Source organism: Amphiura filiformis, chromosome 4, assembly GCF_039555335.1.
Source record: "Amphiura filiformis chromosome 4, Afil_fr2py, whole genome shotgun sequence".
Taxonomy (NCBI): domain Eukaryota; kingdom Metazoa; phylum Echinodermata; class Ophiuroidea; order Amphilepidida; family Amphiuridae; genus Amphiura; species Amphiura filiformis.
Window position 1 is genome coordinate 39,803,144 of NC_092631.1, and position 22,326 is coordinate 39,825,469.

Genomic DNA, 22,326 nt, shown 5'->3' on the forward strand with positions numbered 1-22,326 from the left:
GGTAGGCCATGTATACAGGTACCCTTAAAGAAGAAATAAAATAATAATAAAATAAATAAATAAATAAATAAATAAATAAATAAATAAATAAATAAATAAATAAATAAATAAAGTTATGAGTGCAATATTATTGTATCAAGACCATTATATTCTTGTATCACATGAAAAAAAATTCCAGGTAGGCCACTTCGAACCGGGACTTAATACACTTTGCCATATCATTCAGATACTAATAATGCGGGTAATAATGATAAATATAACTTTTACTATGGGGGGGGGGGGGCTTAAATGCACAGCTGACAGATCTGTGATAAATGATAATATTTCAATGTTAATAATGGAGTATTTTGTGACACGGGGGTCCTCTTTTTGTGTCATTTTTTAGTAGATATCCTCAATAAAAGAATACTCCCGAAGTTTCAGTTAATTCCGATTTTGTGTTTGCGAGTTATGCATGAATTAGCCTATGTGTATCCCGTATTGGTTTCGAGCGTTATTTACAAATTTGACGATATTTTGGCTACATGTAAACGAATTAATCTGCAACTTAAATATTTTGCAGGCCTACATATAGCCAAAGGCTTACTGTGGTATAAAAATCTCTCATTTTTTTATTGAGAAAAGTGGGGGGATGAGGCCGGCTGCAGATCGCGCAATGCCCCTCCCTAGCAGAGCCGTCCGGGCTCGAGACTAAAAATAGAAACATTCATATGACTGGCGCGTTGAACTGACGTCACAATTCGGCTAATAATAGATATGGCCAGGGAATCCCCGTGTATGTGCAACACCAAACTGACATATCGGCTTTACATGTACAGCGGGAAGGTGGAAGTTCAAGTAATATTGCATGAATGGTTGCATCACAATGTCTATCGGTGTATATTATCAATTGAAGTTATCGCAATGGGTAATTTTTTCAGTCTAATTATAGCTTAGTTTGGCACTCCTTTGGCTAACATTTAATTTATACGTGTTATTGTCTGTGTTGCTGGTATTATGCGACTCGTTGGCAGATATTCCCATGGTGCAGGAATAATATGGCGTTCTCGATTGCTCAAGAACTGGTAAGAAAATACAATGTATATATAATGTGTAGGCCTACACATTAATAAAATGTATACCAGGTTACGTTCAGTAGCACGTATCGATGTGGAACATTATGGTCGTTATGATTGTGAGCTATCAGAGCTATCGCATGTATTGTATAGTGATTTTGAGCGGGTTTTCTTTATTGCAACATTTTTGGACAATTAAGCTTCTAAAATTTATCTGCACATGCTCTGAGTCTCTGATCTTATCATTTGGCCCGGCTGTCATTTCTGAAAAGTGACGTAGGCTAGCTGAGATATTTGGGTTAAAAATGTGAATATTAAAACAGCTATAACCTTAGCATGAACTTCATATTTGTAAACGTAAAAAATGTAATCTTTTAGGCCTATATCTTGACAGAATAATTTGGAAATTTGGATTAGGGCCTAGGCCTATTTAGGTGATATAAGTCAATTTAAGATATTTAAAATAAAAAGTATATCATTGTATTGATATTAATGTGTACATCAAAAAAGTCAATTATGGCAACTTCCTGAAACAAAAGGTTTTTGACTTATAACCGGCCCTTAAAACCCAGTTCAGCATAAAATGCTCGTTTTTGGCTAAAAGTTGGAATTTTTGGCTAAAATTCTATTGGTTTGTTGTTATACAAAAGCTTTAACTACAATTGAATACCTGAGTGGAAGAAGGGCCCAACTCCAATTTTTTACAAAAATGAGTTAGACCCAGCATTTTATTGCCAGCAGACTGTTCTTCCTTGTGTGTGAAAGATGAGCCAAAATTCACTCTCTAAATAGTCTTCCACGTACACTTAATCATGTTTTTATGGAAGAAAAGCCCAACTCCATGGAGTCGGGCCCTTCTTCCACAAATATTGGATTAAAGAGGAATTTTGTTCATCCATGAAATCTGCTTTAACTACAATAAACTTTCTTGCTAAGCATTACATGCTTCTACTTGTGCAATTAATGGATAATTACCTAATTTCTGTAGCTATTTATAACACATCTGCTATACGGAACTGGCACTTACAGTATATTAGTGGAAGAAGGGCCCAACTCCAGCTCGTATTATGACCTGTACCGTTGCCATGGAAACATCATATATAATTTCGAATGTATGTAATACTGTATGTTCATGTATTAAAGATCCCCTGAAGATGAAAACATTCTGTGTATAAAACTTTTCCAAATATTAAGTTTTTTTCTTAATATCTCAAAAACAGTTTTGATGGAGTTGGGCCCTTCTTCCACTCAGGTATACATTCATTTGATATTCTTGATGTTAAAGGGTACCACAATTTCAGGATATTTGCAGATGTCACAAGTTGGCCAGTTACCATAGCAATCACGTTTGCCGCCATTTTTCAGTCGATTTTTATGGCACTCATTGCAATCAAAACTTATCCAATATTTGGCATAAATGGTTGTTGCTATGGTATTAAACTGTCACACATGCGACTTATACAACTACTTTAAATTGAAATACCAGTTCATATAAATAATATTAATTGCAATAAAAACGTTTGAATAACAAACAAACCATAATTTGAATGAAACTATGGAGATGTTTAACCATCATTTTATATAGGCCTAAGAGCTGATCTGCAAAAGGGTTTACATCCACTTTTTGAGAAAAACAGCATTTTTAATTATGCAATTAGTTCGATTTGATTCATTTTGGTGTTGCACAAAGTGTTGATGAATAGAAACTAATAGAAAAGGTTTGGAACAATTTTCAATCCTTCCTTTTTTATTTTATTATTTATTTTATATCGCGCCTTTTGTGGATGTAAGCCCTTTTGAAGCACAATAATTGTACCCGTTTTCTAGAAACCACCTAGTTTGCAATCAAATTTGAGCCCATTTTTTGTACTACATTATGCAACTTGGTAATGCTTTTAAAATCAAAAAGAACAATTGAAATATCTCATTTACTTTTTTAATTATGAATTTTTAATTAAATTCGCCAAAATGTCATTTTCGACCATTTTTTGAGTATTTTCGAAGCTACAACTTTATGTTAATTAAAATTAATTTCTTTCAAACATAGTGACCCAATAACAGTTCCTTTTGGTTTTAAAAGTAAAAGAACATTCAAGGCTACTACAGGGTGTCCCAAAAAAAAGAGGCCCCTCATTGCGCCCTCTTTTTCTCCTATTTCTGAAAAGTTGATTAAGTATATTTTGGTATGCAAAGAAACCTTAAATTGTTAGCTTTAATAAACCAAAACAATTATTTCAATCGGCTCACAACTTTTGAAGATATGCTCTTTTGAATAAAAGTACCCGTTTTTCACTCTGTCCACGGATAGCAAACAGAGTTGTTGGGATGGCTCATGCTGTGGAGTGGCCTGCACGATCACCAGACATCACACCACCTTTTTTCCTTTGTGGCAAAATCTAAGATCTTCGCAAACGTATTACTGACGGCGCAAAAGGATGGTGCGCAATGCAATTGATGCAATGAGGACCGGGGCTGAAACCTGTATTCGCCAAGGAGGCCACCAGGTAGAGGGCAGAGCAGCACAGTAAACTCAGTTCAGAAGAACCAAAGACAAACCAAACAGCCTTTTAGGGCTACCGTTTATCCTAAAAAGAGAAATGACTTATGTTGTAAATAAAAAAAGAAATCAAGAAACAACAAAGTAAGAAAGTAAAAAACATAATAAAACAAAAGGCATAAATAACCAAGAAAAAATAAGTAATTGCAAGTAAAGCAAAAGAAATCCCATTCGGCATCCATTTTACCCACAAATTAATGACACTATTAACAAAATCCATTGCCCATAAACCCACCGGTAAAGCCCATTCCATAAATAAAGTTATTTTATAAAGTTATCATTGAGGAATGTTTGATATTCATGCATGGTATGTGTACTCCTTTTCAATCTTTGAAGTAGCCAAACCTTCTCCGTGGACAGAGTGAAAAACGGGTACATTTCTTTAAAAGAGCATATCTTCAAAAGTTGTGAACCGATTGATAAAATTGTTTTGGTTTATTAAATCTAACGATGCAAGGTTGTTTTACATACCAAAATATATTTGATTAATTTTTCAGAAATAGGAGAAAAAGGGGGCGCAATGAGGGGCCTCTTTTTTTTGGGACACCCTGTATAAAACATCAAAAAAGTAAAACAAAACTATTTTCCTAAAATGTTATGGTCATTATAAAGTCCCGATTTCCGAAATTCCCGAAGATTTCCCGAAGTGGAAATATACGATATCTCCAGAAGGGAAGGTGGTATAAAGATCAAACAACAACCAAAATGTGCATTTTTACCCACACAATAATGTTATGCTAATAACTCAATTTCGGCTAGAAGTGGATGTAAGCCTTTTCGCATCTCAGCTCTTCCATGATGTTTTGAATAGGTGCAGGTCAAAAAGTTTTGGTTTCAGGAAGTTGTTATGATTAAACTGTTTGACATACACATTCATATCAATACATTGGTATACATGTACTTGTTATTTCAAATATCACGTTTTTTTTATCATGTAAAATTAACTTTTTGGGTCAAAATTGAGCAAAATATTCTAAATAATGCATTTCACCCCCCCAAATGAATCAGGATATAGGCCTAAAAATGCATTTTTTTTGGTCAACGAATATCGGAATCAGGCGCGTATCCAGGAATTCGTAGACCGGGGGCGCAAATTAGATCTTAGTCAAAGACACAATATGGCCAGCATATATGAAGTTCATACTTTATTTACTTTCACTTTTACTAAGTTATGGCTGGTTGAATAAAAAAGTAAACAAATCACACAATTTGCATTTTGCAACAAAAAATATCTCAGCTAACGCTCCTTTTCAGAAATGACAGCCGGCTAAAATTGTAACCCCACAAGAAGTTTTGTCCATAAAGGTTTAAAAAAAATCTTATAACAGCCTGTCTAAAAAATATTGTGCAAATGGATAGCGCCATCTCTGGCAATTAGAAAATACTTTTGTGACATGATGCTTACATCAATGTCAAGGGATCAGTCATAGCTTTCAAATACCGTTTGTTTCATTCATTTTGGTTTCGGCAATCCAGAGATCTGCTTCACTGAACACAAATGTATAGGTAGAAAACCCTTTTGTGCCACTTTTTTTAGAATGTTATCATGGTTATATCCAAATACCCGTACAGTATACGGTAGTTAATAAAAGAACATTCATTTGTAGCCTAGAAATGATTATGTAACAATATTGCACAGTAAAATTTCAAACTAACACGATATGCAACATTTCGTTGACATGATTTTAATTTTATAACAGAGAGTGTGCAATATTTGTCTATTTGCCTTTTAACATGTCTTCAGTGACAAAGGGAACAGTATTTACCATAATAAAATCATTAACATGTACATATATTTAATTTTACAGCAGAATGGGAAATATTTTTTGTTATCTTTAATCTGTTTCAAGTGGCAAAAAAGAATCATTATGCCTGTATCATGATAAAACAGTAAAAACAATTTTGTATTGTTGCGTAATCAATGAATTCTTTTGATTTCACGAAGGAACTCTTGATAAACTTGATGCTATCATTTATTTACATGTACAGCCCTATTCCCTAGTAAAAAGTGGCACAATTGTGATTTTACCCTTTCGCCGTTAACTAAACATACCTCGAGATTAAACCAAGCAAATTGAACAGAACAAACGGCATTTGCAAGCTAAGACTTTACTCTTGACGTTGATGTAAGCATCATGTCACAACAGTATTTTCTAATTGCCGAAGAGGGCGCTTTTTACTTGCACAACTTTTTATGAGACAGGCTGTAGAGCAGATAGCCGATATTCTCTTTACTATTGATGTATTCTTTTTAATGCAGCAGCCAATTAGTTAGGTGAATAGTATAATGAAAACTAATAGAAACTATTTTTGGTAAGTGAAAGATTAAGGCGGGAGAAACTTTTCCAAACGACCTTAATTTGCATATGCAAACTTCGCGTTGCGGAATGATGCTTGGAATTGCCAATCTGACAAAATGGGCAGTTTTTGAGAAAAGCGCAATTTTTTTTAAAAATTCCCCATGCACATATTTATCATATTACATTTCCAAATTTTGGGTTTTGGTTTAGATAAAAATGTTGTATTAATATGAAATGGGGGTAAAACATTTTGTATGAAAACACACTGCAACAATATTTTTAAAATGTTTTCAAAATGTTATTGTAAAAATATTTTTTGCAAACATTTTTGCCAAATATTTTGTCAACACTTAAATAACATTATGTTCGAATATTTGCAGTAGGTTATCAGCAAATGCTTTTGAATGCTATGAAAACGTTTTATACCCTTTATTATGTCATTTGTATAACCTGACATTTGAACGTTTTCTGGCAACCTTTTCTAACCTTTTCAAATGATGTCTAAAACGTTTTGTGTTTCCTGGGTACATAGGCCTACGATGTTTCGTTACCATGGTAACACAACAAATGAAGATATTGCCCGATTGGTTAAATTGATGCTGACCTAATTTCCAACGTTACCTGGTAAATAAATAAATGCCGTAGATAGTGAAAACTATTATTATTATTAACACAAGACGAGCATTAATTCCCTGTGTTTGACCCATGGAGGCCTAGAGCTCACATTTGAACCTTTAACCTTTGACTTTTTCGCTAAAAACTCCACCATGATTGGTCGTGTGTAGGTTAAACTATATTTTTTGCTGAATCTTTTTCTGAACCTGAGGAATATTTTGGTATAGCTTTTAACCTTTAAAATCTCAGCTTTTACCTCGAAGCAATTTTGACCTCGTATTTCTTTTTTTGCTTAAGGGTACCGACGGACGGGCACCTGTCTTTTTTTACTCGCAACATGTTAGGCATCTACTTTAAACAAAAATGTTAGTCATACGTAAATGTACATGGGGAAATGTAAAGGGAAAAGAATTAACTAAATACATTCACTAGACTATTTTATGGACGGCGGATACCTTCTAAAGGCGCCTAAGATAATATGCCTAACCTTAAACGTCTAGGATGCAATCTTAGACGTCCAAGATGCGATCTTAGACGAATCACAGAGCCAGAAATCACAAACGGCCAACCATCTTGAGCGTATTCAATTACTGGCCAATCAAATCTTAGACGCCTAAGATTTTACACGCCTAAGATTGTTCTTTAGGCCTACACATCCAAGATTGATCATTTACCATGACTAGTGATGGACTCCGAAATGGTATCCGAAATTCAATCAAAACGTACGACGGACGATCTTTAGGCGGGTGCCACTTGAAAAATGGCGGTCACACATTCAGATCAATATCTTGCTGAGATCAGGCGTACTATGCATGATGTAGTTCGACAACTATCGATGGAGAGTGCACCCAGTACACAGTGTCATCGCCCCGATATCTTCATGGCAGAAATCGCCATGGTAGGTTGAATCCACAGCCACGCATGGGCATTTTGTTCCGACCTTTGAGACGCATAATGAGCCGAGGGACATCTGACTAAGGCTATTGACAATAGCCTTGTAATTGACCTCTCTGTGTGTGAGTGAGCATGTATAGCCCATTATGAGGTCAAAGGTCATATGCTTTTAGACTGCTTGCACGAGTGAGTGCAGCTAGCCTACGCTGCACTATAGATCGGCACATATAAAAGCAGAATATTTTTGTCAGTTTTTGAGTTCAAGACGCACGCTTCTTTTTCAAGACACTAGCTAACGACTATCATATCCATTGAACACGTATATTCAAGTGCAAGGAACCGAATCTGGCTTCTTTAACTAAATCAATTACGGGAGATATTCATCATTTTCTACCCCGGTATCCAAAGATTTATCGCCTAATATCAAATCGTGCATAGCACATTCACGTGTATTAATCCCAGGTATTAATTTCAGTGTCTCTGCTGTATAATGTAATTATTAACCGGGTGATGTCGGTGTGCAGTAGTTGACCAGATGTAGCTAATGTTGCAGGCCGTGTACTGTTGGCATGGTTGGGGTCGTGTTATTTGCTCAACCTGTTCTAATACCTGATAAAAAAAAATGGGGCGACTTAGACATCTACGATTGCATCTTAGACGTGTAAGGTTAGGCGTATTATCTTAGGCATTTTTAGAAGGTATCCGCCATCCATATTCCCCCACGTGAAACGCAGCTATGTTGTGCAATGCCCCTCCGTCGTGTCTTAAATCGTTTAATAAATTGGGTATAGTGTTTTATTGAGACATTTATTGGGCGGTCACAGATATTTTGGCCCTACCCCTAATGAAGACACGTATGACACATCTGACCTCATAAATCATATTGACAAATAGAATATGAAATAACAAAAGAAAGATTATATCCTTCCTATACAGAGTTCATGATCGCAGTTTAATTTTTAGCACAGTCTTAACATAGCATGCTGGTAAGTAGGGGCGTAGCAAGAGCCCCGAGGGCCCATGGACAAGAATCAGTGCGGGGCCCTTTTAGCATGGCCGGATTTTCCATTGGGCCAGAGGCCCCCCCCCCAATTGCCCTATGCATGTTCTTCTTAGCCCGAAAAAAGCATGTTTTGGATAAAAATATGGCAAAATTGCACAATTTTGAGTGCTTCGCGCATATCATACTAGCCCATCACATAGTAAAATTCACCTTCATTTTGGGCTAAAATGGTCTGAAATTAAAATTTTATTTCGCGCTCAAATGTCCTAGTAAGATAGGAAAAAAATATGCTTATCGTCCTCTAATTTGCAATGCTTCTGCCACCACTGTCGATCTTATAGTAGGGCCCCAATTTGTAAACCAAACTTGGCCTCTTGAGTGCACACACCTTCCTCACGGTGAGTTTGGGCCTCCAAATGTTGGCATGGCCCGGGTAAATTCGGCCCTGCTTTTTAGCATCTCCTTTAAATTATCGCTTATTTAATTTTCTTTTTTGCTTGGGGCCCCTGAACCCTCGGGGCCCATGGACTTCGTCCACCCTGTCCCCCCGCTTGCTACGCGCCTGCTGGTAAGCAGCGTTTGAGATGGTGTTCTGGGATCAATGATCAATCAGCTATCAATATTCAATTGATTAAAGAGGTTAACTTCAATTGGATTCTAAAAATATTGATCACGGACTCTCGTGTTCAAAAGTGTGAGGAGTGTATATAGCATGTTGGTGCTCGCAATTGCTAACGACGTTTCCCCTAAAGAAGAAAAGAGAACATCAAAAAGTTGTTGATTTCCCATGTCTTCTTTAGGGTAGGTGCCGTTAATTCTGGAATCGTCCATTCCTACGTGTTAGCTATACCGGGATACAAATTTGGTTAGGAGCGATTACAGTGTCAAAGTAAGGTCATACGTACTGGAATACATTCTGCTTGAACGCCCCCCCCACCGGCTTGAACCTGTCACGTAATGAAAAGCTCACAAAATCTTATAAATCGAAGATCCAAAAATGCACGTATTTTTTAATATTAATATTCATTTGTATTTTTTACGGGAAAATTTTCTGGACACGTGATACCCATTGGCGCAGACATATTTGCATTATGGTACGTGACCTCGAGCACAGCGGGTTGTCTACCAATGTATTTGAATAGGAAGAATTCTTCCTTTGATGCAAAAATAAGTTACTTGTCGCAAGTTAATAGTATTATAGTAAGAGTTTCCGTAGATAAATATTTTTCCCCCGGTTTTTTCCGTAGGTAGATATTTTTGAAATTACGTTTTGATGATATTGTGAAGAAATTAGATTTGCATAATATTCAATAAATTTGCAATGCACGAATTTCTATCGAAATTGCGGCCAAGAATACTATTCCAATTCAAAATTACTAAGACTTGAATAGCGAGGTCACCGCCGGGGTCAGGGATCAGGCTCGAGGTTACACTCACATTGATACGCATTGGTCACGTGTCCAGAAAATTTTCCCGTGAAAATATACCTATTAATGTTGACTGAAGATTGAATGAAAACAATTTATTTTATTTTGATATACTTCCAGAAAACCTACAACGACAGATGATGGCCGGAAACAATCATCAAGATGCAACTAGAAACCCTGGTAACGTTCTTCACATCAGTAACCTAAAGTCAGATGTCACTTGGAAATGGCTGTCTGATTACTTAAGAAACACAACAAAAGGTTTTGAACGTTTGGGGCTCTATTCCCGGGTGATAAAAAGACGAAATGGGCATTTGTTACTTACAAGTCACCTGGCGCCGCCAATGAGGCTTTACTTGCGCTACAAGGTCAGTTGCTTGGGCCACATGAGTCTTCAATAGCCGTTGCTTTTAAGAAGAGAAAAGGTGAACATTCATATAAAAAACACACAGAGAGAGATCAACGGCTGAAGAGTCGTGATCGAAAGACAGCGAATAAAGTTAAAGTGGATCCGACCACATCAACGGTAGAAAACCAGGAACTTCATGTTACTTCAAAACAGGCTGAGAAAAAGAAAAGCGTTGCAGCTAGTAGTCGGAACAAAAATTCCAATATAGGTGCTGAAGTGCTGACATCGGTCGAAAAGTCGAAAACAAAAGCAGACGTTCGGGTGTCTTCTTGTAGTGGAAATACAGATAATAAGAACCAATCTATACCTGAGAAGAAGGGAAAAGCGGGAGATGGTGGTCAAAAGAAAAGTTCCAATAAAGGACCTGGAACACGGAAATCAGATAGGTCTGCATCAAAGAATGCAGATAGTAAGCCCTCTTGTGGAAAAGCAGAGGATACGAGTCATTCAGGTGTACGAAATCAACCAAGGAAGAAGGACAAAGATCCTAATACAGGTGCTGAAACATTGATACCAGAAAAGTCGCAATCTGAAGATAGGCCGCCCTCTTGTGGTGGAACAAACACAATAAAGACTGGAAAATCTGGATCGAATAAGACCACAGATTCCACATCAAAGAAAACATCTGATGAAACAAAGAAAAGTAGATCAGCAGATCTAGTCGCAGGCCACAAGACGTCAAAAAAAACTACAGGATCGAAGTCTGTTTCGAGGATATCGGATACACGGGACATGAATGAAGAGGAATGTACCAGGGTGCCACCTAGTTGTTTACGCATCACAGGAAAGAATAGCGAAAAACTGGACAAAAGAAGATTGTCTACGTTTCTGCGTAGAGATGTACGACAGAATTACAAATTGCAGTATGAATGCGATGAACGTGCTGCAATTTTAAAATTTACGCATACTAACGATGCTGAACATGCATTTTGTAAGCTAGATGGTAAACAACTTACTCGGTCAGGTGCTCCAATTTATGTCGAATACGAAACATGCGAAGACACATCAAGCATAAACCATGATGATACAAATGACGACGAATCTGTCACATCATCTATAGCATCCGAAGTGTCTCATGAAACCGGTAGCGCCAACAAGCTAAAGCAAAAGGCAGTTCTTAGGATAACGGCTGAAGACAAATACCTCCAAACATCTAATTTCACGAATGTTTTGGACAGATTTGCTATCACATATGGAAGCTTACACGTGCATCATGACAAGAACCAATCTTACGGATCTTTGGCGCGTGTAGAATTGTCATCCATGGACGAAGCAATTGAAGCGGAAAACAAGCTGAAAGGATGGATGATGGGGGAGCCGGCCAAGGTTATATCAATCGAAATCACTTCACATACAAGTAAAAGAAGAAACAAACGACGAAAAACGAAACATTTTGCTGTTGAAGACAACTCATCATTAGCTACATCATCTCTTGAAGAAAATATGGAAAATCAACTTAAAAACAATGGTACTAGCGATCCTGATCGACATAAAAGCAAAACGAGGGGTGGAAATGGTGAAAATACGTGCACGAGTTCAGAAATGTTGGATACTGGCAGTAACCAGATCACGATAACAGATGGTGACAATGAATCTCAACCGGTGGGTGTTGAAGAAAACAAACTAGAAGAGAATAATGAGATACAGAATGATGATGATGATGATGAGAATAGTGTACCCGAAGAGGCCCAAATCGTAGCCAACAAAAGTGAGAAGACATCTACATCGGTTCTGGTTAGAAATATCCCGGAATATATAACCAAAGAAGATATCCATGATTTTCTCCTGAACTTTGACTTAGATATTCAAGGAATGCAATTTCGTCGTACATATGCTGTTGTACAGTTTCAATATCCAGAGGAAGCCACTGAAGCGTGGACTATATTGCGGAAGCAATCCAGTGGAATTCTTGGCGACAATCTTGAGGTCAAGTTCATTAGGAATTCATCAGGTACACATGAGAAGGGGAACAAAATACAAGATGTACAACAGAATCAAAATAAAACGGGAGCTTCCACACAAAAGTCAAATACAGAACAAAAGCAAATTGTGAAGCGAGACGATTGCGACACATTTAAAAAACGTTCTAGTGCTAAGGCACAAAATCTTCTTGGACCTAATGACGTAGTTATAGACAATTTGCCGAGAAGTGTAGATGAGCGGGATATAGCTAAAGCTGTGTTGAGTTGCCCCGACGAGGCTCGTAATGGATTTATTGACGCCAGACAGACCGGTAACAAGGCTATTCTAAATTTTAAAACACAACAGTCCGCATTCGAAGCTGTTGCTGAGCTCCGTTTCGTTCGAGTCAAGGGCCACACACTTAACGCAAGATTAGCTGTGCAAAATCCAGATTTCGATAAGCTTATGTATCGCAAGCAACAGGAAGCGCTTATAGCTCAAATCAAAGAAACAGAGAAGGACATCAGCCTGGAAATAGAAGGAAATATGGCTAGGCTACTTCAAGATATTATGGATATCGAGAACGCTTTACGGTATTGCGAAACTCGGCAAGAGGTTGATCGCCTTGAGACTACAAAGAATGTGCTTCAAAATAAGCTTGATGAAAATCAGAGATACTATGAAGAATTCAAAGAAACTGCAGTGAAGATGACCAAGGATCTTGACAATATTATTGCCGATGAGTTGGAGCATCACGGAAGGCAGCATGCTTTACTTCAAATAGATGATTCCCGCAGACGACTTAATCGAGAAGGACGACGCTTAAGAAACCCATTACCAATATATGGTAGAAGAACGGAAATACTGAATGCACTGACGAACCCATCAACACGTGCCTGCGTTATTCAAGCTGAAACAGGTTCTGGAAAGAGCACACAAGTGCCCCAGTATTTAATGGAGTTTTTACAGTCTCAAACTTCTTCCAGCAATGAAAAAGGTATCGTGTGTACTCAACCAAGACGTGTTGCTGCTATCACTCTAGCTCAGCGGATCGCCGAAGAATATGACTGTGAGGTTGGTCATGAGGTCGGCTTTATAGCTGGAAATAAAAAGAAGGTTAGCGACAAGACTATGGCGACATTTATGACTGACCGAACTCTGCTTAACTTCTGCCTTGCAGATTCAAAATACGTCGAGAATTATAGATACGTGATCATAGACGAAGCTCACGAGCGATCAGTGGACACCGATATTCTCCTAGCAATGCTCAAGAAAGAACAAATTGACAACAACAAGCACTTTACAATCATCATCATGTCAGCGACTATTGATGTAAAGCTTTTCTCAGGGTACTTTGATGGTTGTCCAGTTATAGAAATACACGGTTGTTTGGATGGGATCATTTATTAGTTTTTCAAACAAAACATCATGTATAACCAAATTTGAGGCTTAAACATCTAAAAGTGATTTCGTGCTAATGCATACAGATGTTTGTGAGTAGTTCTCAACTTTAATTTCAGCTCTTTTACAAAGTTATTCACTTTTATAGTATTTTGTAAAGCTTTTTCGGATATAAAATGTATGTATTAATGCCAAAATTGGTGGCGCTATTTAGTTACTGGAAATTACCCTTTCAAGCTTTTAATACAAATAATTCCTTTTATTGTTTGATAAAATGTGTTTATAAAATTTCGTTGTTGCTTGTTTCACTTATTCCAGCTGTTTTATTGGCGGTATTAATCACATAACCCTTGCAAACAAAGAAATATGATTTAGGATCAATAGCGCCATCTATAGTTTGTATTTAGTTAATAATGAAGCCAATTCTATATACATCAAACAGCCGTGATACTAGGACGTACCTTTCCTGTGGATATCGAGTGGTGCTCAGAAGGCCAAACTTTTGGGAATGATGACTATGTAACTAGAGCTGTAGAGATAAGTTACGATATACATATAAACGAGGACCTAGAGGGAGATATCCTAGTATTTCTTACGTCACAATTTGAGATTGATCGAGCATGTCGTAATCTGAGACGAAAGTTGGGTATAACACAAGAAGGATATGGTGATGACAACGCCGAGATTCTTCCACTTCATGGGAAGCTACAACCAAACGACCAGTTTAAGGTCTTCAGGAAAACGCGGGATGACATCCGGAAGATTGTCTTTGCAACCAATATCGCAGAAACGTCTGTAACAATACCTGGTGTCAAATACGTGATTGACACAGGTATGGTTAAAGAACTTCAGTATGACACGAGGAAGAGTATGAGCATGTTGAAGGTCACGAATGTCACGCAAGCATCGGCAGAACAAAGGAAAGGACGTGCTGGAAGGACTGGCCCTGGAAAGTGCTACAGATTGTATTCCCACGAAGAGTTTCAGGAGATGGATCAATCCATGAAGCCTGAAATATTAAGAGTTCATTTGGGTATGACCGTCATGAAGCTTCTCCAAATGGGAGTCCGGGATGTTGACAAGTTCAATTTTGTTGAATCTCCTGAGCCAGGTGCTATCGAGCAAGCGATGAAGACATTGATTTTGTTAGGGGCAGTCAACGATGAGGACAGAACACTAACAGATGTAGGGAATCAGATGGTTAAACTACCTGTGGAACCTCGTCTTGCAAAACTTATTCTAGAAGGAGCAAAGAGAGGTGTAGTTGAAGATGCTATTGCAATGGCTGCATTGGTATCTGCACCTGGCAACGTGTTCTTCCAAGGCGGAACAGATGCAGAAAGGAAGGTTGCTGATCAACTGAAGTTGCCATTTTGCGTTGATGACGGAGACGTGATTACGCTTCTTGGAATATTTAAAGAGTGGCAAACTATACAAGGAGACAAAGCTAAGAACAGGTGGTGTAAAGATAACAGCTTGAATGCTAAAACACTCAGAATAGTTCAGGAAAATGTGGATGAGCTAGACCTAACCATAAAACGCTCAAATGTGTTAGAAGAGTTGAACAAGAGTAAGGGAATCAAACAGAAGAAATCGAAAGATGTTACCAATCAGCTGAAAGTTGAAATTGAGGAGAAAAGGAATCGAGATGAAGATGGTTGCCAACAAAAAGAACGAATTGATTTGAAGGAATCCTGTGATCAAAGAGAAAGAAAAGTCAATCAAAACGACGAAAGTTACTGTAGTCCTAGGCAACTGAAAGAACATTGCAACCCGTGTAAACCAAATGGTCAACCCAAAGTGCAAAATTCGTCAGAATTGATTGAAGGTCATTCCGTTCGGAAAATCCATTCCGACGAGACAGATAATGAGCAATTACAAGAAAATACAAGTATGGAAGACAAAGGTGAACAATTCGAACAACAAAGCATTTCAGAAGAGAATTGTGACCCACAAGAAGTGAACACCAGTCAAGTCGAATATGGTGACGATCTTCGTGAAGGACATGTTTCGAAAGAAAATAGCAACGATGTCGAAATGCAAACGAAGGTAAAAGAAAACAGTGGCAATAGGTCAGACGCCAATCCCCACGAGCGAATCAACGAGGTAGCAGCAGCAGTCGGTTCAAACTCACAAGAAACAGAGCACCTAGAGCAGGAACCTTTACCCTGTATGACCAACGAAAACATAGCCTCAAACATGAATAACATGCAAGAAATAGGGAATCAGGTCACTGCAACTCTAATGTCGGAGGAAAATAAACTAGATGGAATTGACTGCCAACAACAAGATTCAGAACAGATTGATGTGAAGGAACGCGGTGATCAATTAGACAGAGGGATTGATCAAACCAACGAAAGCATTCCCAATGAACTGAAAGAACATGTGCATGACGATGATCACTTGCATAACCACATTAATCCCGAAGAAAGGGCTAATGAACAACTACACAGGAATATCAGCGTGAAAGAAGAAAGTCACCAAATCGGACAAGAAACCAGTTACGAACAAATGTGTGACCTGCCGGAAGTGGACACTAATCAAGATGAAGATGGTAACGAACGACGTGATTCGGAAGAAAGCAGCAACCACACTGAAGGGCAAACCAATATGTCAAATGAAAAAGAAAACAGTGACCAAGGAGACGCCAATACCAACGAAGAACTCCCAGAGCAGAAGCATTTACCCTGTTTGAACTCACAAAACACTGACTCAAGTATGAAAAACATGGAAGACGTATTGGATCAGATCACTGGAAACGAAATAAAGGAGGACAAGAAGCTAGATGAAGATGGTTACCATCTAAAAGAACGAATTGATTTGAAGGAAAATCAAAACAGCGAAAGTAGTCTTAAGAAACTGAAAGAACATTATAACCCGTACGAACCAAATAATCAACCTCAAGCGCAAAGTGCATCGGAGGTAAATGACGATCACTTACACAGCCACGTCAATCACGAAGACGAATATTGTGAACAACTGCAACGGAATACAAACATGAAAGGAAAAAGTCACCGATTCGAACAAGAAAACAGATCTGAAGAATGGCGTGATCCGCTGGAAGTGGACATTGGTCAAGACGAAGATGGTGACCAACGACGTGATTCGGAGGAAAACAGCAACCATGCTGAAGGACAAACCAACATGACCAATGAAAATGAAAACAGTGACCACGGAGACGCAAGTACCGATGAAGTAGACATGAATCAAGACGTATATGATGGTAACGAACGACATAATTCGGAAGAAAACAGCAACCATGCCAATGGACAGACCAATGAAATAGAAAACAGTGACGGAAAGGACAATCCCGACGACGCCAGTACCGATGAAGCAGACACGAATCAAGACGTATATGATGGTAACGAACGACATAATTCGGAAGAAAACAGCAACCATGCTAATGGACAGACCAATGAAATAGAAAACAGTGACGGAAAGGACAATCCCGACGAAGAAATCAACCAAATACCAGAAGTAGAAGATGAGCCACAAGAGCGACCTCACCTGGAAGAAAAAAGAACAGAAGAGGAAACTAACACAAATGACGTGCTGAGGAAGATTTTGATGAGTGCCTACTTTGAAAATTTAAGCGTCTTCAATGGTCACATCCGAGCAGGTTATACGGTCGCGTCACAACTAAAACCGCAGTCTTCCATCCAGCCTCAGCTCTTTCGGCCCTTAACTTAAGACCAGAATGGGTGATTTACGGCGAATTTCGAAGAACTTCCAATGATTTCCTGTGCATAGTGACACCAGTTGATATCAGTTGGATCCACGAAGTAGCACCTGTCGAATTCAGCAGACATATCGACTTAGAGAAGCTTAAATCATGTGTGATGACAGAAGTGAAAATTGATAGGATTGGAACAGCCATCATGAAAAGTCTGTCGAAGAATCGGTTTGAGTATATCAGACATTTTGAGGATGAAATAACACAACAAACCAGGGTTCCTTGTTTCATAGAAGTGAATATGGAGCAAGGTGTCTTGGTCATTTACATTGCCACTCACAGTAAGATGTTGGCGGAAGAAGAGGTAAAGAAATCTCTGGATAAAATCAAGGCCAAGTCGCAACGAGAGCATGTTGAAATACCTGTTGGGACATACGGAAGTGTAAGGCAAGTGGTCAAATCAGGTGGAGCAACCGGTTTTGTCTTGATGGATGAAAACGATTACGTAACCGTTGAATGGAGCGGAGTTTCTGAAGACATGCCAGCAGAAGTTCTTTGCCAGGTGTTGGAAGAAATGTTTATCGACGAAGATGACATTGTCGATGTGGTCAAGTATCCGAATCATTTTGCTGCAGCAAAGCAAGGAAAATGGGGTAAAACTACATTCGTGTCGGCGGAGAAAGCTAAAGAAGCAGTGAATATGGGACCAGATATTGACCCTTCTGGTGTTATATCTGTACAACCTATTCTACCAGAGAAACGTAAGAGAGGTGTTGCTGGCAATTTACATTCCTTAACATTCTACACCAGAGTTACAGTTACTTGGTATACACGTCAATCCAAGGGTCATGCCTTCATCAATTGCGATTCCTATGAAGACGCTGTTTATGTAAGAAATGACTTGGATGGTACTCAATTAGGAGGCAAGCACATTCGTTGCAAGATGAATAACAAAAATAATATGGCAGTGTTTGTTTGTCAGCTAGATAAGGACGTGGTCACAGAAGAGTTGGAAGAACATGTCAGGTTTTACACATCAGCACAAGTCAGAAACGTTTTCATTCCCAGAGAAAAAACATCAAATGATACTCCTGATGCTTCACATAAAAGAAAACTTCGAAGAATCTTTCGCAACGTTTGTGAGCAAGTAGAAGTCAACATTCCAGAGGATAGAGGCAGGAAAGGTTTAATCAAAAGAGCATTCATTACACTTGAACCGAACTTAGGAAGCGGCGCACGACTTGAGTTGGAGCGCCTGATGGAGAATGGATGCCGTGGCGTAAATGATGAGCTCTACAGAATGAAGCAAGTCATCACATGCGATCTATTCTGTAATCAACATGTGTATAAGGCAGTGGATGTTGAACTCCTTCGAGAAGTCGATACGTCTGATTGCAAAGTGGAGATTGCAGATACCAAGAAGACGCCGCCGGATAAGAGGATCCACGTTTCCGGAGATGCTTATGCAGACGTGAGTATTGCGTCGAATAATAGTTATTCCAAATTGTGTTAGTTGGTGTTTTAAAATCATAATAATTTAGAGGCATATCATTGATGCGGAGTTACGTAACAGTAATAACGATTCATAATATAGCTGCTGCCTCCAATAGGTCATTAAACTTTACATGGGGTCAAAATTTCAGATTTCATCAAATTTTGTCGAAAACATTACTAATGTATTTCTCTGGTCATAAGGATTCAGAAAATGTATAGTTTTATCTATCTAGTACCTCGTTTACATTGGGCGAAAGTCGTAATCGAATTCACTAAAGTCGTAATCGACTTAATTCGTATCATACGTGTAAACATGTACAGTCGTAATTAATCGTAACTCATAAGTAGTAATTCCAATGATGACTTGTATCATCATTCATTTCAAGTGAATTCGAATAAGTCGTCATTAATTACGACTTTTTGCTAATGTAAACGAACACATTGTTGAATTCGTATTTACCTGCCGTTACCATTGGTAACAAATGAATTCGATATTCGTGAATGCTCATTTGAAATCGAATTAAGCCGATGCAGTGTAAACACCCACTAAACGAATTAATTTGCTGACGTAATTCAAAATACGGGTTAAGTCGATTACGACTTTTGCCCAATGTAAACGGGGTATAGGATGTACCTTTCTTGAGATATCGTTGACCTCCAATGGATCAAAATGTAAAGAACGCAAACATCAACCTTGATATAATTTAAAGTCAGTTTCAGATCTGGTGTCTTTATTTTACATTGTTTGCTCTATTCAAAATACATGGTGCCTCGTGGACAAAAAGTGAAATTGGGTATCGCCGTTAAATGACTCATCAAAAATTAAACGTTACACTTCATTTTTTTCACAAAAGATGATTTGAGTAGCATTTATAAAATTTTTAATTATTGGAAAGTTCAACTTGGTTCTTACGTAAATATCGATTTGTTTCTCTTTTGCACTTCTCTTTTACTCACCCTGTATAAATGATTTCCTTTATTTATCACAGGTCAAAAATCTATCCAAGAAACTTCAGGTGGTTTTGTGTCCAGAAGAGGTTGATGCTAGCAGTTTGGTGGAGGAGGATGTCACATCGATGTGGATGGATAAGGTACTCAATAAACTAACAAAGCAACACTTCAAACACATCCTAAGAAACAACAAAGCACACGCTGAAATTCATTACAGACGACAGGCAGTCATAATGTATGGGAAAGAAACTGATAGAGAATCTTTGAAAGAGGATTTGAGAAAGTTTTTCTCATTTGCGTTGAAGACCATGTTTAGAGAACTTGATATATCCAGTCGGTCTGGAGGACAGAAAGGACGAGCAATGCGATCACTAATTCGACAGTATGGCCCCCATCTGGAGCGCTTGAAGACTAGCACTGGTGTAGACAACATAACGGTTGATCTGAAGCGTGGTCTTCTGTTTGTAGATGGATCAGAAGAGTCATATGAAAGTTTGATCAGTGAAGTAGACAATATTCTGAAGGACTTATTGGATTCAGCCGCAAGTGAAGATGACGTAATACATGCTGAGTGTGGAGTGTGTTATTGTCCTCCTTCGGACGCGAACAGTAAGCCATATCGCCTTGCTGCTTGCGGTCACTTCTTTTGTCTTGCTTGCCTCAAAGATCACCTCAAGGAATCCGGAAATTCGAAGAAATTTCCTATTGCTTGTCCAGAATGCGAGGAATCTATATTGCTGTGTGATATCAAGACCATATACCCAAAGGAAGATGAACGACAAGAGCTATTCACGGCTGGATTAGATGCATATGTTGCCAGTAATTCGAGAGGAGATATCCAATTCTGTCCCGGACCAGATTGTGGTATGGTGTACAAGAAGGATGATGACGGTAGCACTATGGAATGCGAAGAATGTGCGTTTAGTTTTTGTAACGGATGTGGGGAGAAACCCCATGCTCATGGCATGACTTGCAAAGAATTTCAAATTAGCCAGAAGAAAACGGATGATGTTGAGAAATGGATGCAGCAAAGAGGAGTCGATGCCAAGAAGTGTCCAGTATGCAACACAGTCATAGAGAAGACTCATGGCTGTAATCACATGACGTGCAGAATCTGTAAAAAACACTTGTGTTGGAAGTGCTTAGAAGTCTTTAACACAGATCAAGAATGTTATGCTCATTTAGCTAAACGACATGGGGGTTTGTATGACGACGATCCAATCGCGCAAGATCTACCACATCAACTATTGGACTATTATGATGATGAGGAGGAGGAGGATGATGATGGGGATTTTGATTTTGATCCCTACAACGCAAGACTTGAAGCTGTGAGACTGATGAGAGCCAGGCAAGAAGTTGAGCGTCAACGCCAAGCCGACGCTGAAGCCCAGAGACGCAGAGGCGCTGTTGAGAGACTACGACGTCAAGCCGAAGAGAGACGGGACTTAGCTGAGCGTCAGCGCCAAGCCGACGCTGATGCCGAGAGACGCAGATTCCGTGAGAGACTACAACGTCAAGCCGAGGTGAGACGAGATTTGGATGAGCGTCAGCGTCAAGCTGACGCTATAGAAGCCGAGAGGCAGAGAACAGTTGAGAGACGACGACGTCAAGCTGAGCGTCAGCGTCAAGCTGATGCTATGGAAGCCGAGAGACGCAGGGAAGTCGAGAGACAGAGAGCAAATAGATATAACGACCAATGGCGTCGTGAGCAAGCAGCGTATAATTCGCCAAGGCCGGAACCCAAACCAAGTAAAAAGTGCACCATTTTGTAAGCTAACGATGAAATATGCGATGTACTTGTAAATGGACATGTTTCACACTAGACCATCTCAGCTGCGAGTCCAGCTCAGCTCACAACAAGTCCCTAAGTTTGGAGGTACATGTATAATATTTGAATATATATTGTATAATATTTTACACATATAATATATCGTCTGTATACCTTTCTCAAGTCAGTATAAATATATGTATTGTTTTTCTTGCATATCTAAATGTAATGATGAGAAGTATATAAAAGTATACATTTCAGAAAGGAAATGATGCAGGTAATCCAACCAGCACAACTGATTTTTGCAAAAATTAAGTTTTTGAGAAAATCTTAAAATTTTATTTCACTTTATCGAATCGAGGAAGGTATACCAACTATAGCTTATATTACTTTTCAAGTATTACAAATGAATACAATAATTAGGCTGGCTGCAATCTATTGTTTTATCAGGTTAGATGATTTTGTCAGTTAAAGTTTTTTTCTTCTCCGATTATTATTCTATAGGTGGTACAAAATAAAGATAGTTATACACGTAGCTACCTGTAACGACACATTACTTACATACGATAGGTACGTCGTAATCGCTCAGGGAAATACTAGTATGTCACCACCAAAAGGGCTCAATTGGCTATGACCTATTTTGCTTCGCTACCTAGGACATAAGTTATTCTAGGTGGTCCAAACTATTCTTTATTTCAATTGTTATTACAGAAAAATCGATTTTTAGCATTTTTAAAATTTAACCCCTGCTAAGTTCCTTTGTAACTGTGACCTTTTTGCTCAAAACTCCAAAACCATAAGTCGTAAACGTGTAAATCCTTATGTCAAGAGAAATAATTTGGGATAGGTTTAAAGACAAAATGTGCCCATTGGATGA

At 38.5% G+C, this 22,326-nt stretch overlaps 2 protein-coding genes across 2 annotated transcripts; both read left to right on the forward strand.

Annotated features, from left to right (window-relative positions):
* Positions 1–995: 995 nt before the first annotated feature.
* Positions 996–17,255, forward strand: LOC140150885 (uncharacterized). The gene is made up of 3 exons (XM_072173045.1): positions 996–1,064; positions 9,972–13,546; positions 14,018–17,255. Exons 2-3 carry the CDS (start codon positions 10,993–10,995, stop codon positions 17,251–17,253), a joined length of 5,790 nt encoding a protein of 1,929 aa, XP_072029146.1. The 5' UTR covers positions 996–1,064; positions 9,972–10,992; the 3' UTR covers positions 17,254–17,255.
* LOC140150886 (uncharacterized) lies at positions 17,255–21,769 on the forward strand. Its single transcript, XM_072173046.1, has 2 exons — positions 17,255–18,707; positions 19,720–21,769. Exons 1-2 carry the CDS (start codon positions 17,403–17,405, stop codon positions 21,451–21,453), a joined length of 3,039 nt encoding a protein of 1,012 aa, XP_072029147.1. The 5' UTR covers positions 17,255–17,402; the 3' UTR covers positions 21,454–21,769.
* Positions 21,770–22,326: the final 557 nt, after the last annotated feature.